Source organism: Delphinapterus leucas, chromosome 4, assembly GCF_059928025.1.
Source record: "Delphinapterus leucas isolate spDelLeu-1000000601 "Yukka" chromosome 4, BTC_Dleu_Yukka2, whole genome shotgun sequence".
NCBI classification, from domain to species: domain Eukaryota; kingdom Metazoa; phylum Chordata; class Mammalia; order Artiodactyla; family Monodontidae; genus Delphinapterus; species Delphinapterus leucas.
Genome location: NC_143132.1, coordinates 65,696,823 through 65,716,776, shown reverse-complemented (window position 1 = coordinate 65,716,776; position 19,954 = coordinate 65,696,823). Strand labels below are relative to the sequence as shown.

General features: G+C 46.2%; 2 protein-coding genes across 5 annotated transcripts in view; both read right to left on the bottom strand.

The window, feature by feature from the left end:
* Nucleotides 1-4,219, bottom strand: part of PLA1A (phospholipase A1 member A) — a 38,963-nt gene extending 34,744 nt beyond the window's left edge. The window contains exon 1 of one of the 3 annotated variants that reach the window (XM_089910575.1): nt 3,763-4,219. The gene's annotated coding sequence lies outside the window, so the exon portion shown is untranslated. The remainder of the gene's footprint in view (nt 1-3,762) is intronic. The other 2 variants (XM_089910573.1, XM_089910574.1) reach the window with 2 other exon arrangements.
* A 1,963-nt stretch (nt 4,220-6,182) lies between these two features.
* ADPRH (ADP-ribosylarginine hydrolase) lies at nt 6,183-19,530 on the bottom strand. Of its 2 annotated transcripts, none has more exons than XM_089910576.1 (6): nt 15,621-19,530; nt 15,132-15,531; nt 13,451-13,523; nt 12,045-12,370; nt 9,962-10,322; nt 6,183-8,602 (listed from the first exon to the last, which is right to left on the bottom strand). In XM_089910576.1, exons 3-6 carry the CDS (start codon nt 13,480-13,482, stop codon nt 8,200-8,202), a joined length of 1,122 nt encoding a protein of 373 aa, XP_089766702.1. In that variant the 5' UTR covers nt 13,483-13,523; nt 15,132-15,531; nt 15,621-19,530; the 3' UTR covers nt 6,183-8,199. The 2 variants fall into 2 exon arrangements, with proteins under 2 accessions (XP_089766702.1, XP_022415716.1); XM_022560008.3 differs by having other exon boundaries at nt 13,451-13,484; nt 15,621-16,802.
* Nucleotides 19,531-19,954: the final 424 nt, after the last annotated feature.

The following is a 19,954-nucleotide window of genomic DNA, read 5'->3' as shown; positions in this document are numbered from 1 at the left end:
CCAGCAGGCGGCACCAACCACTGCACCAAGCTGTGCCAGGCCTGCCCAAGACAGGGATAAACTGATTTTGGAGGGGCCAGCCCTTTCTTCCCCTCCTGCACATGATGTCACTGATCAGGTGCTGTTGCCACCAGGAAGGGCACTACTGAAGGCTGTTCTGACATCAGAGACCAAGCCAGGTGTAGAGGTCCAGGTCCTCAGAGAAAATAAGCCAGGATGGGACTAGATGTGCAAGAGATTTATCAGGGATAAGACCTGTGATGAATAAAAAGGGGAGCTGAAGGCAGTAGGGAGACCCTTTAGACCCTGCTGCAGGGCTGACACCTGCGCAGGACAGGGAGAAGGAAAGAGGATTGCACAGGAAGCCCCAGAACACCATGCAGTTCCTGGAATGTCCTGGCCAAGGCAGTGGGGAAGCCTCAAGCTGAAGTCTCTTGTGCAAATGAGCTGTGTTAGCAGACTTGCCCTGCTCAGCCACTAGCTGGGGGCAGTCTCAGCACAAAGACGAGGCTAGATCCAGAAGGGCAGCAACCAGGACCATCAGTCAATTAGGTTCCTCACAGCAGGAGACTAAGGACTGCATTCTCCTGGCCACTCCATCACACCCAGAGCTGGCGCGTCAGGCCAGTCATTCCAGCTTTTCCAGCAGTGTTCCCTGTGCAACATCAACACGGCTGACCTATAGAGGGTGCCCTGCCTGTCACATACATCGTCTGGTGCAGTGCTCTCCACATGGGGCTGGAGTGGTCCTGGGCAAGACCACCTGCCTCAGAATCACCCAGGGGAAGGGCGGCAGACCACTGGGCCCAAGCCAGACACACTGAATGAGACTTCTTGGGGTTGGGCCCCAGACTCTGCAGTTCGAGCAGGCTCCGCTGATGACTGTACGCACGCCAGAGCCACTAGTCTTCTGTTAGTTCTAACCACAGCCATCTCTGTTTCACCAGTGAGGAAACTAAAAACTCACAGAGGCCAGAGACCTGGGGAGCACTGCTTCAGGGGGCCAAGAAAGCGAGGTCCTCCTGGAAAGTGAGGTGACGTGTTTTAGAAGGTGAGGATAGCGATCTTTCTACAGGAGACACTGGTAGGGAACACCACCTTATAATCACTGTATATGGTCAGTCTCCCCCAGGGAGAATGTCAGCCTCGGGAGGGCAAAATTCTGGTCTCTTTTGTTCAGTGAGGTGTCCCCAGTGCCTAGCACAGTGCCTGCCACACAGCCAGTGCTCAATCTTTGCTAAGGAAAGGCATGGTACCTCTGGTATGGTGTGTTCATTTAGAGAGGGCAGTGGGAAGGGGTCTGATCCCAAGACCGCACCGAGGCCCCCACGGTGAAGTGGAGTCAGATGGCTTTACTTGCCTAGGATCTAGGAACACAGGGAGGCAAGCAAGAGACCAAGGACACTGGGTTCAATATCCAGTGCTCATTGCTCAGGGCTCCCTGTTGTGTGCCTGCTGTCTAGAACTGTGCTTGGCACATAATAGGTGCTCGTTAAACACTCGTTTTGAAAGAAAGAGAGGAGAGGAAGAGAAGGAAGTGGAGGGGAAGAGAGGAAGCTACTGGCTACAACCCCTGGAATCCATAGAATCTCTTTCGGCCTTTCCTGCCTGCCTGTTCCCAGCTCAGATTCCCAGCTTCCTCACCTTCCTTCAGGATCCCGGGCTGACAGTTCCATAAATGAATAAGCCTTTATGTGTGTGTGCATGAGTGCATGCACACATGTATAGAAGCATGGCCTTCAGTTTAGGGGTGGGGTTGGGAGTGGGGGGAATATAAACTAACATACTAACTAATATAAAATAATCTTAGGAAATTATAATTCTGAGCCTCACCAGTTTATTCTATCCCATCCTTTCTGAACTTTTTACACGCTTGCTGACCCACTACAAAAACCCGCTGCATCTTGCTTTTCACACTAAACAAAATTCTTTCCACCTGCCTCATTTGTTTTTTAAGGGTGCATAGAAACCCATTAGAACTTCTCATGAAATTTTAGTGCACAGCCCAAGATGGCTCAAGCCCCTATCCTATTTGATTTTCAGGAAGTCTGAACTTTTGCCAGGTTCCTTTCCAATTTGAGGTGAAGACCATGATTTTGGAGCCTCCACTCCTGGTGTTCTATATGTACTGCATGTGTATACACGTGCGTGCACAGGCATGCACGCACATACACACCCATTCTCAGAACAAACCATAATACACGAACGTAAGGCCATCTAAACTCTTGTAAAGAGAATACTTCATGCCCTTTGTGCCCCAAACCACATAACTTTGCTTTCATTTTTAAGCTGTCTATATTCTGTCTCTGTTTTCCTTGGAAGAACAGGTAGACCCTTGCTTTACACTTGTCAGGAAAGTGTATCACAGGTGTCTCCAGGCCTCCAAATTTTGAGAAAGACTGAAAATTGCAGCTTTTAAATGACAGTTTGATGCCAAATTCTATGGTTTCGTTTTTGTTCCCTGAGATCTCCTAACTTCAAAGTAAAATGACTTGTGAACCTTGAGAGCTTGTTGCCGGGTGTGCAGTACTGTAGGGCGATTCCCCGAGAAGCTCGAAGGAAGAGGACACCCCGGGGGTCCCCTTGTTGTGCCTTCTAAGTGGTGGAAGAAACTGGCTGGAAGTGACCCATCTGCCCATTCCACGGGTTCAGCTGGGCTCAGCTCTGCCCACTCCTACCCCTGCCCCCAACGTGCATCTCAAACCCACCACCATCTTTCCTTTTGATGTCACCTCATAGTTGTGGGAAGGTGGAGAGAGGCCACAGGCTGCTGCCAGCACCATCTCACTCCTGGGTTTCATTTTGGCTTTGTCTAAGGAAACATTTTCTAATTATAGCCAACAATTAGAGTGTGGTAGGATTGGAGACAAGCAGACCTGGGTTTAAACTCCAGCTCCATGTCATCCCAGCCGTGTGACTTCAGGTGGATGGCAGCTTCTCTGAGCCCCAGTTCTTCACCTGTTAACAAGCTCTAGTAAACTACCTGACGCACAGCAACTCTTTCTTCCTCCTCTTGTCTTTCCTTCCCCAAAGGAGAGAGTCTCACCAACTCCCTAGGTGTCAATATCCCCAAACCGAAACCCCAGGGATGAGAAAATGATGGCAAGACTGCCCTCTCTGCCATGCCTAGATGACCCCTGGGTCCTTAACCAGACCCCATTCCTTGAGGAGCTGATCCACTGGGATGGTTGAATGTGAGTGAAATCATCAGAGTCTCCATTCCCTCCCTCACCACCCCCAGTAGCTCTGGCTGTTTTAAAAAGATGCACATTTACTTGCCCTGGAGAGGTGGAGACAGAAGAGGAAATGGAGAATGTGTGGTTGAAGAAGCTTGGAGAAGGGCAGATGAGGCCAATGCAGATCTTAAAAACGTATATATTGCCAAGACTTCTAGTAACATCTAGCAATCTTAGGTACCAAAGAAAGCAAATGAAGTACCATCATTTAGCAGGTCAAAAAATACCATTAATCCCTGTAATGTTACTCATGACCTATTCTGTTTTTCAGAACACAGATGTTAACTTGATTAGCATAACAAGTTCATACTGTCATTCAGGTCATCTTTTAAATTTACTCTAACATTATGTATATAATTAAGTCTGTTGTCTCTTTCCTCTGTTCATTCTGGTCCTCCCTCCTCTCTCTCTCTCTCTCTCTGTCTCTCTGTCTCTCTCTCTCTGTCTCTCTCTGTCTCTCTCTCTCTCTCTCTCTCACACACACACACACACATACACACACACACACACACACCCCAGCACTCACAGTCAGGAGAGAAGGCAGAGCCCAGGAGCCCAGGTGCGGGTAGGTGGAGACAGAGGTGAGGATGGGTGTGACAGTTGTTCTCTTTCGATGGCTTCTATTTTCTCAGAGAAATAGGAAGCAAAGCTGCCAATTGAGAGTCAAGTTTGGAGAGGAGGTTTTGAGGTTTGAGAAAAAGGAGTCTGAAAGTCTGATCTCTTTCTGAATTGTGACTGCTGTGAAGGGTGAGAATTTGCATAGCAAATAGAACAGGATCTTAAAAAGACGCTATCTCTTGTCTCCAATTGCAGCTGAAGTCCTACTAGCAAAGAAAAAATGCTACGTCTCCACCCTCCTACCCTGCCGGGACCCCGTTCACCGCCACGCACACACCTCCACCACTACATTCTAAAGAGACTGGAAGGCCTTGGAAAGACAAATCCCAGTGGGACTTACTAGGAGGCAGCAGAACTGCTCTAGGAGACCTCCCTTCCCCACCTCCCCTAGCCGAAAATCAGCTGTTTGAAGGAAAAATCCCAAGAATCCTAAGTTCTATGGGGGGTTTCCCATCCCTTCCTGAAAGGGAAGGAAAGGTGGTGCTCTACCTCACCCTCACAACAAAGCCAAATGAGGGGGGCTACCAGCTGAGAGTGACCACATGAAGGTGACAGTGGCATCTGCTACCAAGTCGGCTGTCTGCTAGGCAGCCTGATCCGTCCTCCTGATCTGTCCTATTTGAGATGGATGGGGGAAATGTAGACAGCAGCAGGTGGGGCAGCCTGCACTCTCGGTGGTGGATGTGACCGGGAAGGATGAGTTTCCCTTGGGTTGAGTAGAGCCCTCAGAAGACGACTGGCTTGACCCTTTCCCATCAGGGCTCCACTGGTGAGGGTGGTCTAGGGCAACACTGGAGAGGGACAGGGAACCCCAAGAGAGGGAGGCAAGGAATGAAAGAGGCATCCATGTCTCCATTTCTCCTCTAAGTCCTCTGGGCCCGGGACTGACTATGGTGGGGAGAAAGGAGGACATGACATTAAAGTGTTAGAATTGATCAAACTGGACTGGGATTCCTACTTCTGGGTATATATCCAAAGGAAATGAAAACAGGGTAACAAAGAGATATCTATGTCCCATGTTTATCGCAGCATTATTCATGATAGCCAAGATATGGACACAACTCAAGGGGCTGTCAACTGATGAATGGATAAAGAAGATGTAGTACATATATACAATGGAATATTATTCAGCTATGAGAAATCCTGCCATTCGTGACAACATCAGTGGACCTTAGGGCATTATGCTAAGTGAAATAAGCCACAGAGAAAGACAGATATTACACGATATCACTTATATGTGGAAACTAAAAAAAAAAGTCAAACTCATAGAAACAGAGTAGAAAATTGGTTGCCAGGGGCTGGTTGGGGGAAGCAGTGGTAGTGAGGGAAATAGGGAGAGGTTGGTAAAAGGGTACAAACTTTCAGCTATAAGCTGAATAAGGTCTGAGGATCTGATGTAAACCATGGTGACTATAGTTAATAACACTATATTGTGTAATTGAAATTTGCTAAGAGAGTAGAACTTAAATGCTCTCACCAAAAAAAGATAAACATGTGAGGTGATGGATATGTTAATTAACTAGATGAAGGGAAACCTTTCACAATGTATATTAAATCACCACAAATGTACACTTTAAATATCTTACAATTTTCCATGTCATTTATACCTCAGTAAAGCTGAAATTTTAAAAAACTAGACTGGGATGGACTGGATTGGGTTTTTAATACCCACCACCACACCCCCATCCCAAGACCAAAAAGTTGATGCTAGGGGCAGGAAAAGCAGCTTCAATGCAGTATGTATGAAGGCAGTAGCTAGAGAAAAAGAAAATCATTCCATGTTTTCTTCTTGCTAAATTCAGACCATTCACCAAACCAGTTACAGAGGTAAAACACGTCATGCTTCAGAATCCACTTGTTAAAATACTCTTCTTCCCTTTTCTATATTGTAACGTTTAAGCATCTCAGTTCTGCTGTTTGGGCAGTGCTAACTGAATTCTAGTTCTCCACCTTAAAACTTCAGGCTCTCCTGATTATTGGTAAAAGAAACCCCAGAAAGACCAGGAAAAGATGTTTCCTCTTCTCCTACAGCTGCAGAAAAGCACACACTATTCTGCACTATAATGTCAGTTTTTATCAAGTGGGAAATTCTAAACAGTCACGAGAGTCTCCATGTTAATCTTCTGTCCAAGAATCTTGTGTAAAAATGTATGTACTGACTGCTTTCTATTATTCTGAAACTGTCCTCAAAATATTTCTACAAAGAAGTCTTCTTTTACACCTGAATTTAAGACACCTGAATCTAAGAGGTTATTACCATGTTCTGTAAATTGTAAATCCCCACCCCTAAAGTCTGCAATTCTGATTGTCCTGCTGAAGAATCTGCTGTCCTAGTTGTAATATTTAAAACACGTCTGTTTTCTGAAATATATAAATACACATCAGAGCTTTTTTTTTTAACATCTTTATTGGAGTATAATTGCTTTACAATGGTGTGTTAGTTTCTGCTGTATAACAAAGTGAATCAGCTCTACATATACATATATCCCCATATCCTCTCCCTCTTGCGTCTCCCTCCCACCCTCCCTATCCCACCCCTCTAGGCGGTCACAAAGCACGGAGCTGATCTCCCTGTGCTATGAGGCTGCTTCCCACTAGCTATCTATTTTACATTTGGTAGTATATATAAGTCCACGCCATTCTCTCACTTCGTCCCGGCTCACATCAGAGTTTTTTGAACCAGAAAAAGAGCTTTGGAATTTTCTTCTCTTTACGTATAAAAGAATAATAAACCTCATGCCTTTGCTGGAGTCCTGCTTCAAATACAGAGTTGAGAGCTTTGTCTCATTTAAGTCAGCACACAGGCCTGGTTAAAGCATCAAACCCTCTGTCTCTTTCAGGCCGGCACAGGTCACTCCTGACAATCATGAAGCAGAGGGCATCCGAAACAGATGAGACACTGCGTGTTGAAAGCATTCACATCAACACAAATTGATGAACTTCCAAAGTAAATACTGAATCTCTCTAATGGGCCAGATGGGGAGGCCACAAAAAAAATAAGACACAAGCCCTCACAAGTAGCCTGAGATCGTCCCCAGAAGACACACAATCACCACACAACAGGATCAGTGTGGTGAGAGGGCTAGAGACAGAAGGCTGTGGGTGTAGTGAGGAGCCTGGACGGTCAGAGCAGGTTTCATCTAGGAGATGCTACCTGAGCTGGGGCTCGAAAGGGAAAGAGGAGAGGGAAGAGCACCGAGGAATGAAGAAAGGGGGTGAGTATTCATTGTACATGATTAGAAGTGCAGCATGATCAATTTGTTCTTTGTAAAGATCACTCTGGAGGGCGATGAGGAAGGCAGTACTGGAATTAGAGGCACCAGATAGGAGGCTAATAAACAACATTCATTTAATATATACTGATTAAATATCTCCTGTGTGCCCAGGCACCAGGCTAGGTTCTGTCTAGAGGAGAATAAAGGCAAGCAAATAGGCAACAAACTGGCACCATGTCAAGTGCCATGCCCAGGAAATGAGAGGGCGCAGCTAGGAGCAGCCTCTCCTCAGACTTGAGTAGCTTGGATTGCAGAAATCCAGCTGAAACATACTTGGTGCAAAAAGGTAAAAGAATAACAGATTTGAAGGATATTTAGGAGGTAGAACCAACCAGCAGGTGCTATTGGGACCCCACATATACCCCTCACTCTTCCCATGCGCCATACAGCTTGTCACTGCAAACATCTCTGAGACTTTACCTGAGGACACTCATGTTTGGCTAGCGCAAGAGGCAGGCCAGGAAGCACCAGGGAGTTAGCATGCCTGGGAGTGGTCCTCCACCAACATCAGATAGAAGTCGGTGGGACAACTCTGAGTGCCTTACGCAGAGGACCCAGACGGACCGAGTCCCAACTGCCCACATTGGTAACGTGCTCATTAACGCACCTTGTCCTGGCTCCCCTCCCTTCCCTGTCTCACTTCCCCATTCTCCTAACAGTGCTTCCTGGAATCACCCCCCAAATAAACTACTTGCACTCAAATCCTTGTCTCAGAGTCCACTTTGGGGAACCCACCCTAAAACAAACAGAAAAAAACTTAGCGAAAGATCAGATGGTAAAAATGAAGACTCAATATGAGGCTATGAGATTTCTAATTTGGGAGATGCTGATGCCATCAACTGAGATAAAGACTCTTCAGGATAGGAAGAGGGGTAGATTTGGGGTGGGGGGGCGAGGACAGAATACGTTTGGAAAGACTGACCTTCAGGTACCCAAGGGACTGTTATCTCAAAATTCCCTGAGTACAAGGTTAAGACTCTTGACTTTGAAAAAAGTGAAACTGAGCAGAAAAGGGACTACACAAGAGGAGAAACCACCAGAAATGAATGTCACTTCTCCCTAAAGGGTAGTTATGTATCTTCCTTTGACCTAAGAGAACACAAAGCCCTAGCTATCTCTTCCAGCCGGTTTCTGTATTCTAGCTTCTCATAGTTGAAGGGACTCACTCCTTTAAAACCATACATCGCTCCCCACCAACAGCCAGCAATGGCAGCTGTAGAATCACTGTCTCCACCGTGGAAAAAGGCTCGGTGGGCAAGCTCCTCCCAGGAGTCTCCTGCAGCCAGGATGGCATCGTAGGCAATCATGGGGGCATCATGTCCACTGCTGCCGCCCCAGCCAGAGTAGCTCACGGAGGTGTAGAACTGATCCCTCTCCTTCACATCAAAAGGCTTGGGGAAGGTAGGGGCTGATCTGCCATCCCAAATCCCTCTGAGTTTTAGGTACTTTTTCCATTGGTCTTGGAAGTAAGACCTGTAGGAAGGAAAAAAATCTACAGTCAATTGAAAAAATAAAGTCAAAAGCCATTAGGAAAGGTACCAGAAGATGTGTGAGCAGGGAAAGCTCCAAGATGACTTCAACTTCTGGTACTAAAATCATATGATATAAAAAAATCAAAATGAGCTCTAAGTGACATTCATTCAATAAATTTTCGCTAAGGAATGATGTCAATAAGGCATTGATACCTGTTGCTACATAAAGAAGATATACAGCAAATTAAAGGTGAGAAATAAAGGTTTGTTTTTCCTGAGTTGAGAATCATGGCAAGTGTCAACTTTCAAGTTGTATGTATTTAGCCTGTCATTATATATTTTATTTTATTATTTACTTTATATTATTTTCTTAACAAAAATTGTACATATTCAAGGTTGTATGACATGATGATTTGATATACATATACATAATGAAATGATCACTACCATCAACCTAATTAACACATCATCTCCTTATACGGTTACAATTTTTTTTAAGAGAGAACTTTGGAACATCATGACCACGGGTGATTTCATTAGAAAGCCTCAGTACGCGGGCCTCTCACTGTTGTGGCCTCTCCCATTGCGGAGCACAGGCTCCGGATGCGCAGGCTCAGCGGCCATGGCTCACGGGCCCAGCCGCTCCGCGGCATGTGGGATCTTCCCGGACCGGGGCACGAACCCGTGTCCCCTGCATCAGCAGGCAGACTCTCAACCACTGCACCACCAGGGAAGCCCTGGACCTTTTTATTCTAAGAAAGGGAATGTGAAATGAATTCAAGAAAAGGGGAAGATGTGGCCTTACCACTTATTAATTAGCTGGTGGAAAAACCTATCTCTAGATAATTTTAGCCAAGGATTTCACAGTATTGTATGTCAAGACAACACTGAAAAAACAAGTTCCAGGAAATAAGCAGGGAAGTTCATCTCAGTAAAGAATAGCCATAGGGACTTCCCTGGTGGTCCAGTGGTTAAGACTCTGTGCTTCCACTGCAGGGGGCATGGGTTCGATCCCTGGTCAGGGAACTGAGATTCTGCATGCCACGTGGTGTGGCCAGAAAAAAAAATAAGAACAGCCACAAAAACTATAGAGAACAGGATCCCTATGCATGAGGGAAGCAGTGTAGCTGCCTTACTCCCTGAGGTCTTCACTTGGCGACCTGGTGGCCACCACCACTGGGACTGTACTTGAAATCCTTAGCAGGTGGGTGGGGAGGCAGCTGGATGCGGTGGACGACAGAACTGGATGGTGAGAACCAGGATGGTTGCTATGATCTATGAGTTTTAGGCATACACATGCACACATGTGCACACACAGGTTCAACCATCTTCTAGCAGGAGCGTGCACCTACGAACTTACCAGTGTTGAAGATTCTGCTCCACGAAGTAGCCTGATTGGACAATGTACTTTTTAGCTTCCGGTAGCACCTCCATCAGTCCTTTTCCCCACTGCTGGGGAGGCTTGCCGTTCACAGCATAGGCTGTAAAAAGAGCAGACACAAGGGCTCCCAGGAAGCCTGTGGGATGGTGGTGGGTCATCCGGCCACTCTCGACGCTCACCTGGATCAGGGTGTCCAGCTGGCTGTGGTGAGGGAACCGGAGACCGATGCACATGGCCCGCACGGCAGCCCCGCAGCCACCCTCATGGCTGTTAAAGGGAATCCTCCAGCCATCGGCTTTGTCTGGCTCCAGCAGCATGGCGTTCTGCATTGAGGCGCCCCCTGGGGAGAGTCCGGTAGGGCATGGGGTCAGTGTACCCCAAAGCGAAGCCCCCGCAGGATGAGAGAACCAAGCCCCATCTCCAGCTTTCCTTGATGGAAAGGGAAAGCGAAAAAGTATGATGATGAATATCCCCAAACCCCAAACCCCAAATCCCAGAGCAACATTGTGCCTTACTTACACCAGAGTACTTATACTAGACGCCCCTAGGTTTATGGAGCAGGGAGCTTTTCATCAGGAGGTGTTATTGGCTGAACTGTATTCCCCAAAATTCATATGTTGAAGCCCTAACCCCTAGTACTTCGGAATGTGACTGTATTTGGAGATAGGGCAGAGGTGATGAAGTTAAAATGAGAATGTTAGGGTGGGCCCTAATTCAGTCTGATCAGTGTCCTAATAAGCAGAGGAAATTTGGAGACACAAGAGACACCAGGAATGTGTGCTGTGAGAGGGCACAGCTAGAAGGAAACTGTCTGCAAGCCAAAGAGAAAGGTCTCCTTCAGAAGAAATGAAACCGACACCTTGATCTCAGGCTTCTGGCTTCCAAAACAGTGAGAAAATAAATGTCCGTTGTTTAAGCCAGCCGGTCTGAGGTTATTTTGTTACAGCAGGTCAAGCTAACTAATACAGGAGGAGCTGGGGGAAAGGCGATTCACATCAGCTGGTGGCCCAAGTGGCTGTAAAAAGTTCCCAAAGTGAGCAGGAACCACTTGTGAGCAATCTGGAACCAGAAAAGGGGTCTCTACACGACATTTTCCAGTCTTCTTTAAAAAGAAAAAAAAATTTCTTTATTAAAGAAAACTCAGAAGCTATAAATAAGTAAAACGAAAATAAGAAACTATAAATACCCCTATCACCCACATACAATGATTAACATCTTTGTGTATATTCTTCCAGACCTCTCCCAACAGAGATATACATATATACTTTTAATGAAAATGGGTTCAGAAATGAAATTGAGTTAGTTATAGTAAGATGGATGGACCCAGAGTCTGTCATACAAAATGAAGTCAGAAAGAGAAAAACAAATACCGTATGCTAACACATATATATGGAATCTAAAGAAAAAAAAAAAAAGGTTATGAAGAACCTAGGGGCAGGATGGGAATAAAGATGCAGACTTACTAGAGAATGGACTTGAGGACATGGGGAGGGGGAAGGGTAAGCTGGGACAAAGTGAGAGAGTGGCATGGACATATATACACTACCAAATGTAAAATAGATAGCTAGTGGGAAGCAGCCACATAGCACAGGGAGATCAGCTCTGTGCTTTGTGACCACCTAGAGGGGTGGGATAGGGAGGGTGGGAGGGAGGGAGATGCAAGAGGGAAGAGATATGAGGATATATGTATATGTATAGCTGATTCACTTTGTTATAAAGCAGAAACTAACACACCATTGTAAAGCAATTATACTCCAATAAAGATGTTTAAAAAAAAAAAAAAGAAAGAAAATGGGTTCATAAGATAGTGTTTTGTAACCTAATTTTTTTACTTAATATACAATATCTTTCCATATTGGTAAATAGTTATCTGCATAATTTAAATGGCTGCAGATGTGTCACCATAATTAAATAAATTACAGAACATTCAGGTTGTTTCTATTTCTGAAACAACTATAAAAACTAATGTCTCCTTGATATTTAAATCTCATTCAACATTTTTAATGATTTCTTGGGCCTGTTTATTCTCCACTTGCCCAGGACCTCCACTGGCTGCTCTCACCTGGTGCCCGGCCATTCATGTCTCCCATGCAGTCTTGGTAATGCTTAGCAAGGATGGAATACAGGTGAGCCAAGTCCGAGACTTTGCCGGCTTCCAGGAGAGCGTCTGCCGTGGCCAGATGCATCACCGTGTCATCACTGACTCTCCACCTCTCCACATCTATGGCATCCAAACCGCCAAGCTGGGCCAGCTGCCTGTGAATCTTTTCCCCATTCCGGAGGAACTCCCACTTCCCGTTGAAGTACCCCAAGGCATCTCCAGCTGCACTCAGCACCATGGCTGCCACATACTTCTTGATCAGTTCCCCGCTCATGGTGAGGCTGTCTCTGGGGGAATATAAAGACACACAGAGGATGGGGAGAAAAAAAAAAAAAAAACAGAAAAAATAATAGCCCTATCTACATTTTACTGAGCGCTCACACCTTGCAGGCACAGTATTAAGGACATCTCATTTAATCCTCACAACTACTCTATGGGGAGTGGAACAGGCCATTTTACAGATGAGTAAATCAGCCACGCAGTATCAGAAATGTTACGTGACTTAGGTCACAGAGCTAATTAATGGCAGGGCTGGCATTCCAACTTAGATCCATCTGACTCCAAAGCCCACAATTTAACTACGATTCCATCTTTGCCTCTCCATGGGTGGCAAGCCCATTAAATTCTGCAAGTCAAACCAAGCTTGTCATTTTCTCTTTTTGGTTTGAATTTGGCCTTGGAGTGCATCCCTCCTTCACTTAAATATTAACACTTTCCATTGGTATCACAATGCACTGTTTGCAAAGCACCCGCACATCCTGCCTCATAAGTAGGCCCGGATTACAGTATGCACTTCACAGGTATTGCAGCACTATTTACAACAGCCAGGTCATGGAAGCAACCTAAATGCCCATCGACAGACGAATGGATAAAGAAGATGTGGTACATATATACAATGGAATATTACTCAGCCATAAAAGTGAAAGAAATTGGGTCATTTGTTGAGATGTGGATGGATCTAGAGACTGTCATACAGAGTGAAGTCAGTCAGAAAGAGAAAAACAAATATCGTATATTAACGCATATATGTGGAACCTAGAAAAATGGTACAGATGAATCAGTTTGCAGGGCAGAAATAGAGACACAGATGTAGAGAACAAACGCATGGACACCAAGCGGGGAAAGCAGTGGGGAGGTGGGGATGGTGGTGTGATGAATTGGGCGATTGGGATTGACATGTATACACTGATGTATATAAAACTGATGACTAATAAGAACCTGCTGTATAAAAAAATAAATAAAATTACAAAAAAAAAAACAACCAGAAAGCAGGGTCAGAGAGGGTAAATTCACAGAAGCAATAAATGGAGGCACTGGGACCCAAATCTTTTGATTCTGGGCCCTTGCCTCAGCATAGACCTACTTACCTTGAGCAACCTCTTTGTGCTTCACCCTCCATACCTGTAAAGTGGTGGCAAAAACAGTAACAACCTCGTGGGTCTGTTATGAGGAATAAGTGAATTAATTTTTATAAAGCACCTAGAACAGTGCTTCGCACATAGTAAGCAGTATTTTTATTATTCATACACAACCAGGGAAAATGATTTTTCTATTACTTGAACTAGAAGACTGTACTTTCTCCCACAACCTTCCTTTCAACAGCAATATTTAAATTTTGTTTTCCTTCTAAATGATTGAGTTCTAGAGTCCTGGGGTCTCAGCTAACACTCTCTCCATGAATCTAATCCCCAGTAAAGTTCTGGTTTCCCTGTCGGTGCGTTTCCAGTTCCCCATTGTGCCCTATAGCCTGTAGCATTCACCTCCAAAGCCCTGCACTGTCTGCTCCCACTCTATCAGCCACTCTACTTGCCCTGGCCAGGAAAACACTTGCAAACGCTGGTGGGCCAGCTCATCCTCCCTCAGCTCAAGTTCTTTCCCCATCCAAGATGCCTTCCTCTCCTCCTCTTCCCTAAAATCTATTTACTCAGGGTTAAGTTCAAGTCCTTGGGCTTCCAAGAGTCCTCCTCCAGCTGCACTGCTGTGGGCCAGGAAATACAGACTGGCAAGCACCTGAGAAAAATGATGACAGACTGAGCAGACCATTACTGAGTTACTGATCATGCTGAGTTAACTGGTTCCCAAAGGCTATTTGTAAAACATTACTTACATTTTATTTTATTTATTTATTTTTTGCTGTACTCGGGCCTCTCACTGCTGTGGCCTCTCCCATTGCAGAGCACAGGCTCCGGACACGCAGGCTCAGCGGCCACGGCTCACGGGGCCAGCCGCTCCGCGGCATGTGGGATCTTCCCGGACCGGGGCACGAACCCGTGTCCCCTGCATCGGCAGGCGGACTCTCAACCACTGCGCCACCAGGGAAGCCCTACTTACATATTTTATTGTTTATAAATGATGCTTAGGAACTGGCGTTCTGGGCTGATAGTCCTGGCTCTGCCCAGAATCAGGTGTGTGATTGTGGACAAGCCACCCATCCTGGATCTCAACCTTCCCATGGTAAATTGGATTGCGGGGCAGGAGGGGAGCTAGCGAGGCAGCCTGGGCTCCTGTCTCTGCGCTGAGTGCTTCAGAGTCTAAGCTTAGTTGGCTTCTGAAGACCAATCTTTAACCCTCTATACCCTCTTCCAAAGTCCTCAGCTTCTTTTCTGTAATTCCTCTGGCTCCACCCGAATGTGTTTTTATGAGTTTTGAGTGAGGCTAGGGGCGATGACCACCTCGTTCTGTGGGGAAATTTCCTTTAGCTTTGACACCGTACTGCTCTGGCCTCCCGCTCTCAGAACGCTGATATTCTCTAAACTCCTCTAACTTTTCCAGTTTATAGGCTCATCCCCGAACTATAAATTCACAACTGAGATCTGAGCAGCTGCTTCCCGGCAGTCCTCTGCTATTTTTTTGGGGGGGGGGCGGTGGGGAGCAGGCGAGTGGGGAACAGGTCCAGGCCCGACAAGGGGTGGGGGGTGGCCCCCGGGGCACCGCGGAGGAGGAGCGCGCGGGGGACGCGGGCGAGGAGGGTGGGGAGGAGGGGCGGGCGGCACTGGTCGCCGGCAGGCTAGGAGCGCGGGTGTGGGAGCCGACAGCGGGGAGGGGTACCTGGTGGCCGCGAGGCGGGCACGGCGCGCGGGCTCAGGGCGGGGCCAGGCGCGGGGAAGTCTTGGTGCGAGGAGGCCCAGGGCGGACCCTGCCGCGGCGCCCGCGGACCGCGCCCAGGTTCAACGGAGCTGGACGAGTGCCGGGCGCAGCTCTCGGCTCGGGCGAGGCGCGGAGCCTTCTGTGCCCGAGCCGGGTGGCGGGACCCGCGTCACCGGCGCCCTCAGCTCCGGAGGGCGCCGGGGAGCACCAGGCGCCGCGAATTTGCGCTGCTCCGCTCCCCACCCCCCCACGCACCCCCCACGCTTTTGAGAGACTGTTGGAGACTCACGTGTGACCTCGGGTTGACGCCTCGGCCTTTCCTCCAGTCCAGCTCCTCTGGGCAGTGAACAGCGTGTGGCCCCTGACTCGGAAAAGGGTGTTTAGTGTGTGCGCGGCCTTTGTCACGGTCTGGGCCCCTCACGCATAAAATGGGACAATAATAGTACCTACCTCTTAGGTTGGTTGTTAGAATTTAATTAATTTTAACTCTTGTCATTTGTTTGCTTGCAGAATAGAATTTTTTCATCCTGATAGCAAAGCAAAGAAAAACTAAGTATTTTTGTCTGAATAGATATCATCTGAAAAATACTAGAATCACCATATGCAAGTATTCTATATACTTCTCAAGAATTTTGATTTGCTGTGCTTATCTTTCTCGCTACAGGCATTAAACACCTACTGTGTACCAGGTGGATGCTAGGTCCTGGCACAGACCTGCTCTCATGGACTGCACCCAGCTGAGTGATCTCATCTTAGCCTGTTGATTTGTTTGTTTTTTAATAAAATGTTCCTTTTTTATGATAAAAAAATAATGCATACTTCCAGTAGAAAAGTTGAGAAAACTTTTAGAAATCTCTCTTAAAAAACACATCTCTCAGGGACTTCCCTGGTGGTGCAGTGCTTAAGAATCCACCTGCCGATGCAGGGGACACGGCTTGGAGCCCTGGTCCGGGAAGATCCCACACGCCAGGGAGCAACTACACCCGTGAGCCACAACTACTGAGCCCGCGTGCCGCAACTACTGAAGCCCACGCGCCTAGAGCCCGTGCTTCACAAGAGAAGCCACCACAGTGAGAAGCCCGCGCACCACAACGAAGAGTAGCCCCCACTCGCCGCAACTAGAGAAAAGCCCACGTGCAGCAACAAAGACCCAACGCAGCCAAAACTAACTAAATAAATAAAAACTCTCATGTGTTCACAAAGATAAATGTTTCTGGATTTCTTTGCAGAATTGTTTCTCATAGCAGAAAATTGGAAATAACCTCAATCTCTGTTTAGAGTGGAGAATGAGTTTCCTTCTCCTAAATTAGGGCATAATTATGAATAAATTATTCATAATTATGAATTATTTTAATTACCTTTCCAAAAAGGTAGACATTTAAATCAGTAGACTTTGGGTAAATAATCAGGCTCACAAGGAAAGAGCTTGGAGACATTTTGTTAAGTAAAAAAATCAAGTTTTCGAGTGAGTAATATACATGGTCTATTTATGGAAGAAAAAAGAGCTCTGTGTGTGTGTGTGTGTGTGTAAAATGACTGAAAGAATACATGTCACATTGTTAGTAATGATTATAATTACCTCTCAGGAGGCTAATGGGAGGGTTTGCTGGGAGTAGGGAGAGAGAGAAGGGGAAATTTTTCACATTAAGAATTTTTCTTTTACATGTAGAAAGAAATTTCAGAAAGCACAGGAAAAAAAACACATTCCACCACTCAGATTTTAAATACTTACAATATTTTATGCACATTAAAAAAATTGGATCATTTTGTATATACAATTTTATATCTTTTTTTTTTAACCACTGAGCTTCACATTGTAAGCATTTCTCTGTGTCATTTGTGATAGTATCATTACTATAATTGAATCCAAATGTTCAGATAAGGTAATGCCTCTAGGGTAAACTCCCTTTCACGTTGATACCAAGAAATATGAGGCTCTGATGTTCAGTTCCTCTCCAACCACACCATGGCCAAGGCTAGTTCAACAGAAGGAAAACAGAAGCATAGATAACTGAAAAACAGGAGATTAAACAAATCTTTGCCACTTCATGGGCCTGAATGTGTAAATACCATGCCACCATGCCTCATTAAGTCATGAGAGCTAAAATTAAAAATAAAAAGAGCTAACAGGAAATGGTTAATAGACAGGGCCCCTTGAACTCTGCAGCAAACACAAAATAACAAAACGTTTCAAAGGAAAAATAGACCACAGAATAGGACCACAATACACACCTGTTAAAATGATTTAAAGTGGGTAAAAAATGAAGTAGAGGCTTTTTAGAAGAAAACAGAAGGAAGCTAGTCCAGGAGAAATAGGAAGCCCAAAGTGGCTGTTCACATACATATGCTGTATCATGAACTCACTTCAGAAGACTTAGTGAGCATCTGTGGTGGTTAATTTTATGTATCAACTTGGCTAGGAAATAGTACCCAGATATTTGGTCAAACATTTTCTAGATGTTTCTGTGAAGATATTTTTAAGCTGAGATTAACATTAAAATCAGTAGACATGGAGCCAGCTGATTATCTTCCATGTAAGTGGCACTTAACCTATTCAGTTGAAGGCCTTACTAGAAAAGAGACTGCTCTCACCCAAGGAAGAAGAAATTCTACCAGCAGACTGTCTTCAGATGGGGCTGCTACTTCAACCCTTAACCTGTGTCTGCAGCCTGCTGGCCTTTCCTGCAGATTTTGGACTTGCCAACCTCCACAATCTCATGAGCTAATTCTTTAAAATCAATCTTTCCCTCTTTCCATATATGTATTGGTCCTGTTTCTCCAGAGAACCCTGACTAATACGGCATATAAAATGTGCTAGACACTTTGCTAGGCACTCCATGCAGCTACTGAGGTAGGGCAAGAATCACACAAATAGAGGAGACTTCATACGGTGTAATGACATTAGGCCACGAGCACTGTGACAAAGGAGAATGTGCAAGGTGCAAGGTGGGCAGATATGAGAGAGACATTATCAGCTTACAGCGTTCACAGAGGCATCTAGAGAAAATTATGTCTGGGCTAATTTTTAAAGAACAATTAAAAGACAAACTAAAATTTCCAGAAGCCCAGAAATAACCGGAGCAGCTAGTGCACAAGAGAAGGAAAGATTTTTAAAAAATAGTAAAAGTAAAAGCAAAGATGCAAGTTTAGGTTGACGTTTCCTCCCCAGTAATGCACGGTTGCTCGGTGCCACCTCAGTCCTGAGGCGTGAGTTATTTTCCAGTCGGGCCTGTCACCGGGTTATGAGAGCGGTCACGGTCTTAAGCTTTCTCCTTTCCGTCTTACTGAATCATTTCCAAACACATCTTCCGTAAGATTGAGCACCAGCTTTGCACGATGGAAATCAGGTATCCGCTTGAAGGATTTTAAAGAAGGCTAGGAAAGAACTTGAAGATCAGCTTATCAACAGGCTCTCTGGCCACTAGTCCCAAAGTACTTTTTAAAAATAGAATCCATATGTACATAAGAGCAAAGTTTAAATCACAAAATGTTAGCGTCAGAAGGGATATTTGCACAACCTGTTACTTTATAGTGAGGAAACTGAGGCCCAATGAAGTGAAGAGAGCTCCTTAGGGTCACACAAGCAGAGGGAAGTAGGCCTGGAGTCCACTGTCTCTGAACTCTCAGTCCAGGACTTCTTCCATTCTCTGTACTGCCATTTACACAAACTTTGAAATGATACGATAGACTAAACCCTGAGTTCATTAACGCTCTGAAGCTCCTGAATCTGATTTTTAAAATATTTCATGCTCCTTCCAAAAGAGGCCTCTGCTTTATGACAGTGTAAAAGCAGCATTTAAAGAAAGGTCTAAGATACGTGCTGTAATTCTAATAAGCAGGCAGCAATCAAATATGGCAGAGGGTGGGGATGGGAACACTGAGTGGAGAGATAAGTGGATACAAATTGGTGTTTTAAAAGCTGGCAGTGGCTTCTATCCTAAGCAGAACAGAAAGAGAACTGGGGGAAGTCCATGTTCCTGCCTGCCCCTCTTCCCCTGTGTCCCCGAGTGCTCTAGCTTGCTTCTGTAAGTTGTTTTTTCCCAGCCTTTGATCTGGAGACCCAGGTAGATTTTAAAACCTTCTTTGGTACATTTTCTACCAGATGGCCTCCACTGCTCTGCTTCTCCCAGTCCTGCTGGGATTTCCCACAGGGAGGGAAGCTCAGCTGGTCAGCCGAGTCCCCACACTCCCCTTCCCCGCTTTGCAATGGACCTTTGGTGCTCCTGGCCACAGGCTCATCGTAAAGGAACTTCACTGCCCACAAGACTGGCTCTCGGTGGGTGAAAATACAGCTTCCAGGAAATGGAAAGGAACTACTCCATAAGCTAGAAACCTGGGGAGCCTTGCTAAAGTTCCCTGCCTGTGCCCACCCCGCCCCCTACCCCCTACCCCTCCCTCCCCAACTCCCTCCCTCCCCACCCTCCCCCACTCTCCCCACCCCTCCCCCACTTCACCCCTCCCCCACCCTCCCCACTCCCTCCCTCCCCACCCTCCCCCACCCTCCCCCACTCCCTCCCTCCCCACCCTCCCCCACCCTCCCCCACTCCCTCCTCCCCATCCCTACCCCCACCCCCAGCCTCTGCTCCACAACCCCTCCATCAGGGTCAGCCTAGGCTAACCTACCTGAATCCACTCTCATTTTTGTTTCTAGAAGAATCCTTGGGACTATGGGTAAAGAAAAACCTAGTCAGGGGACATTTAGGTGCTCTCAGATTTTAGCCCTCTCCTCCTCCCTCTGATGAGGTGTCAGTTCCCCCATCCTTGGTCTCTGGCATTCATTCCTA

What these genes read in the sequence shown, in the direction of transcription:
- ADPRH (XM_089910576.1), bottom strand. Translation starts at nt 13,482, where the DNA reads ATGGAGGGTGAAGCACAAAGAGGTTGCTCAAG. An exon ending in GCACAAAGAGGTTGCTCAAG is followed by an intron (nt 12,371 to 13,450) that starts GTAAGTAGGTCT and finishes ATATTCCCCCAG; the next exon opens with AGACAGCCTCACCATGAGCG. An exon ending in GAGCAGAATCTTCAACACTG is followed by an intron (nt 8,603 to 9,961) that starts GTAAGTTCGTAG and finishes TCCTTCCTACAG; the next exon opens with GTCTTACTTCCAAGACCAAT.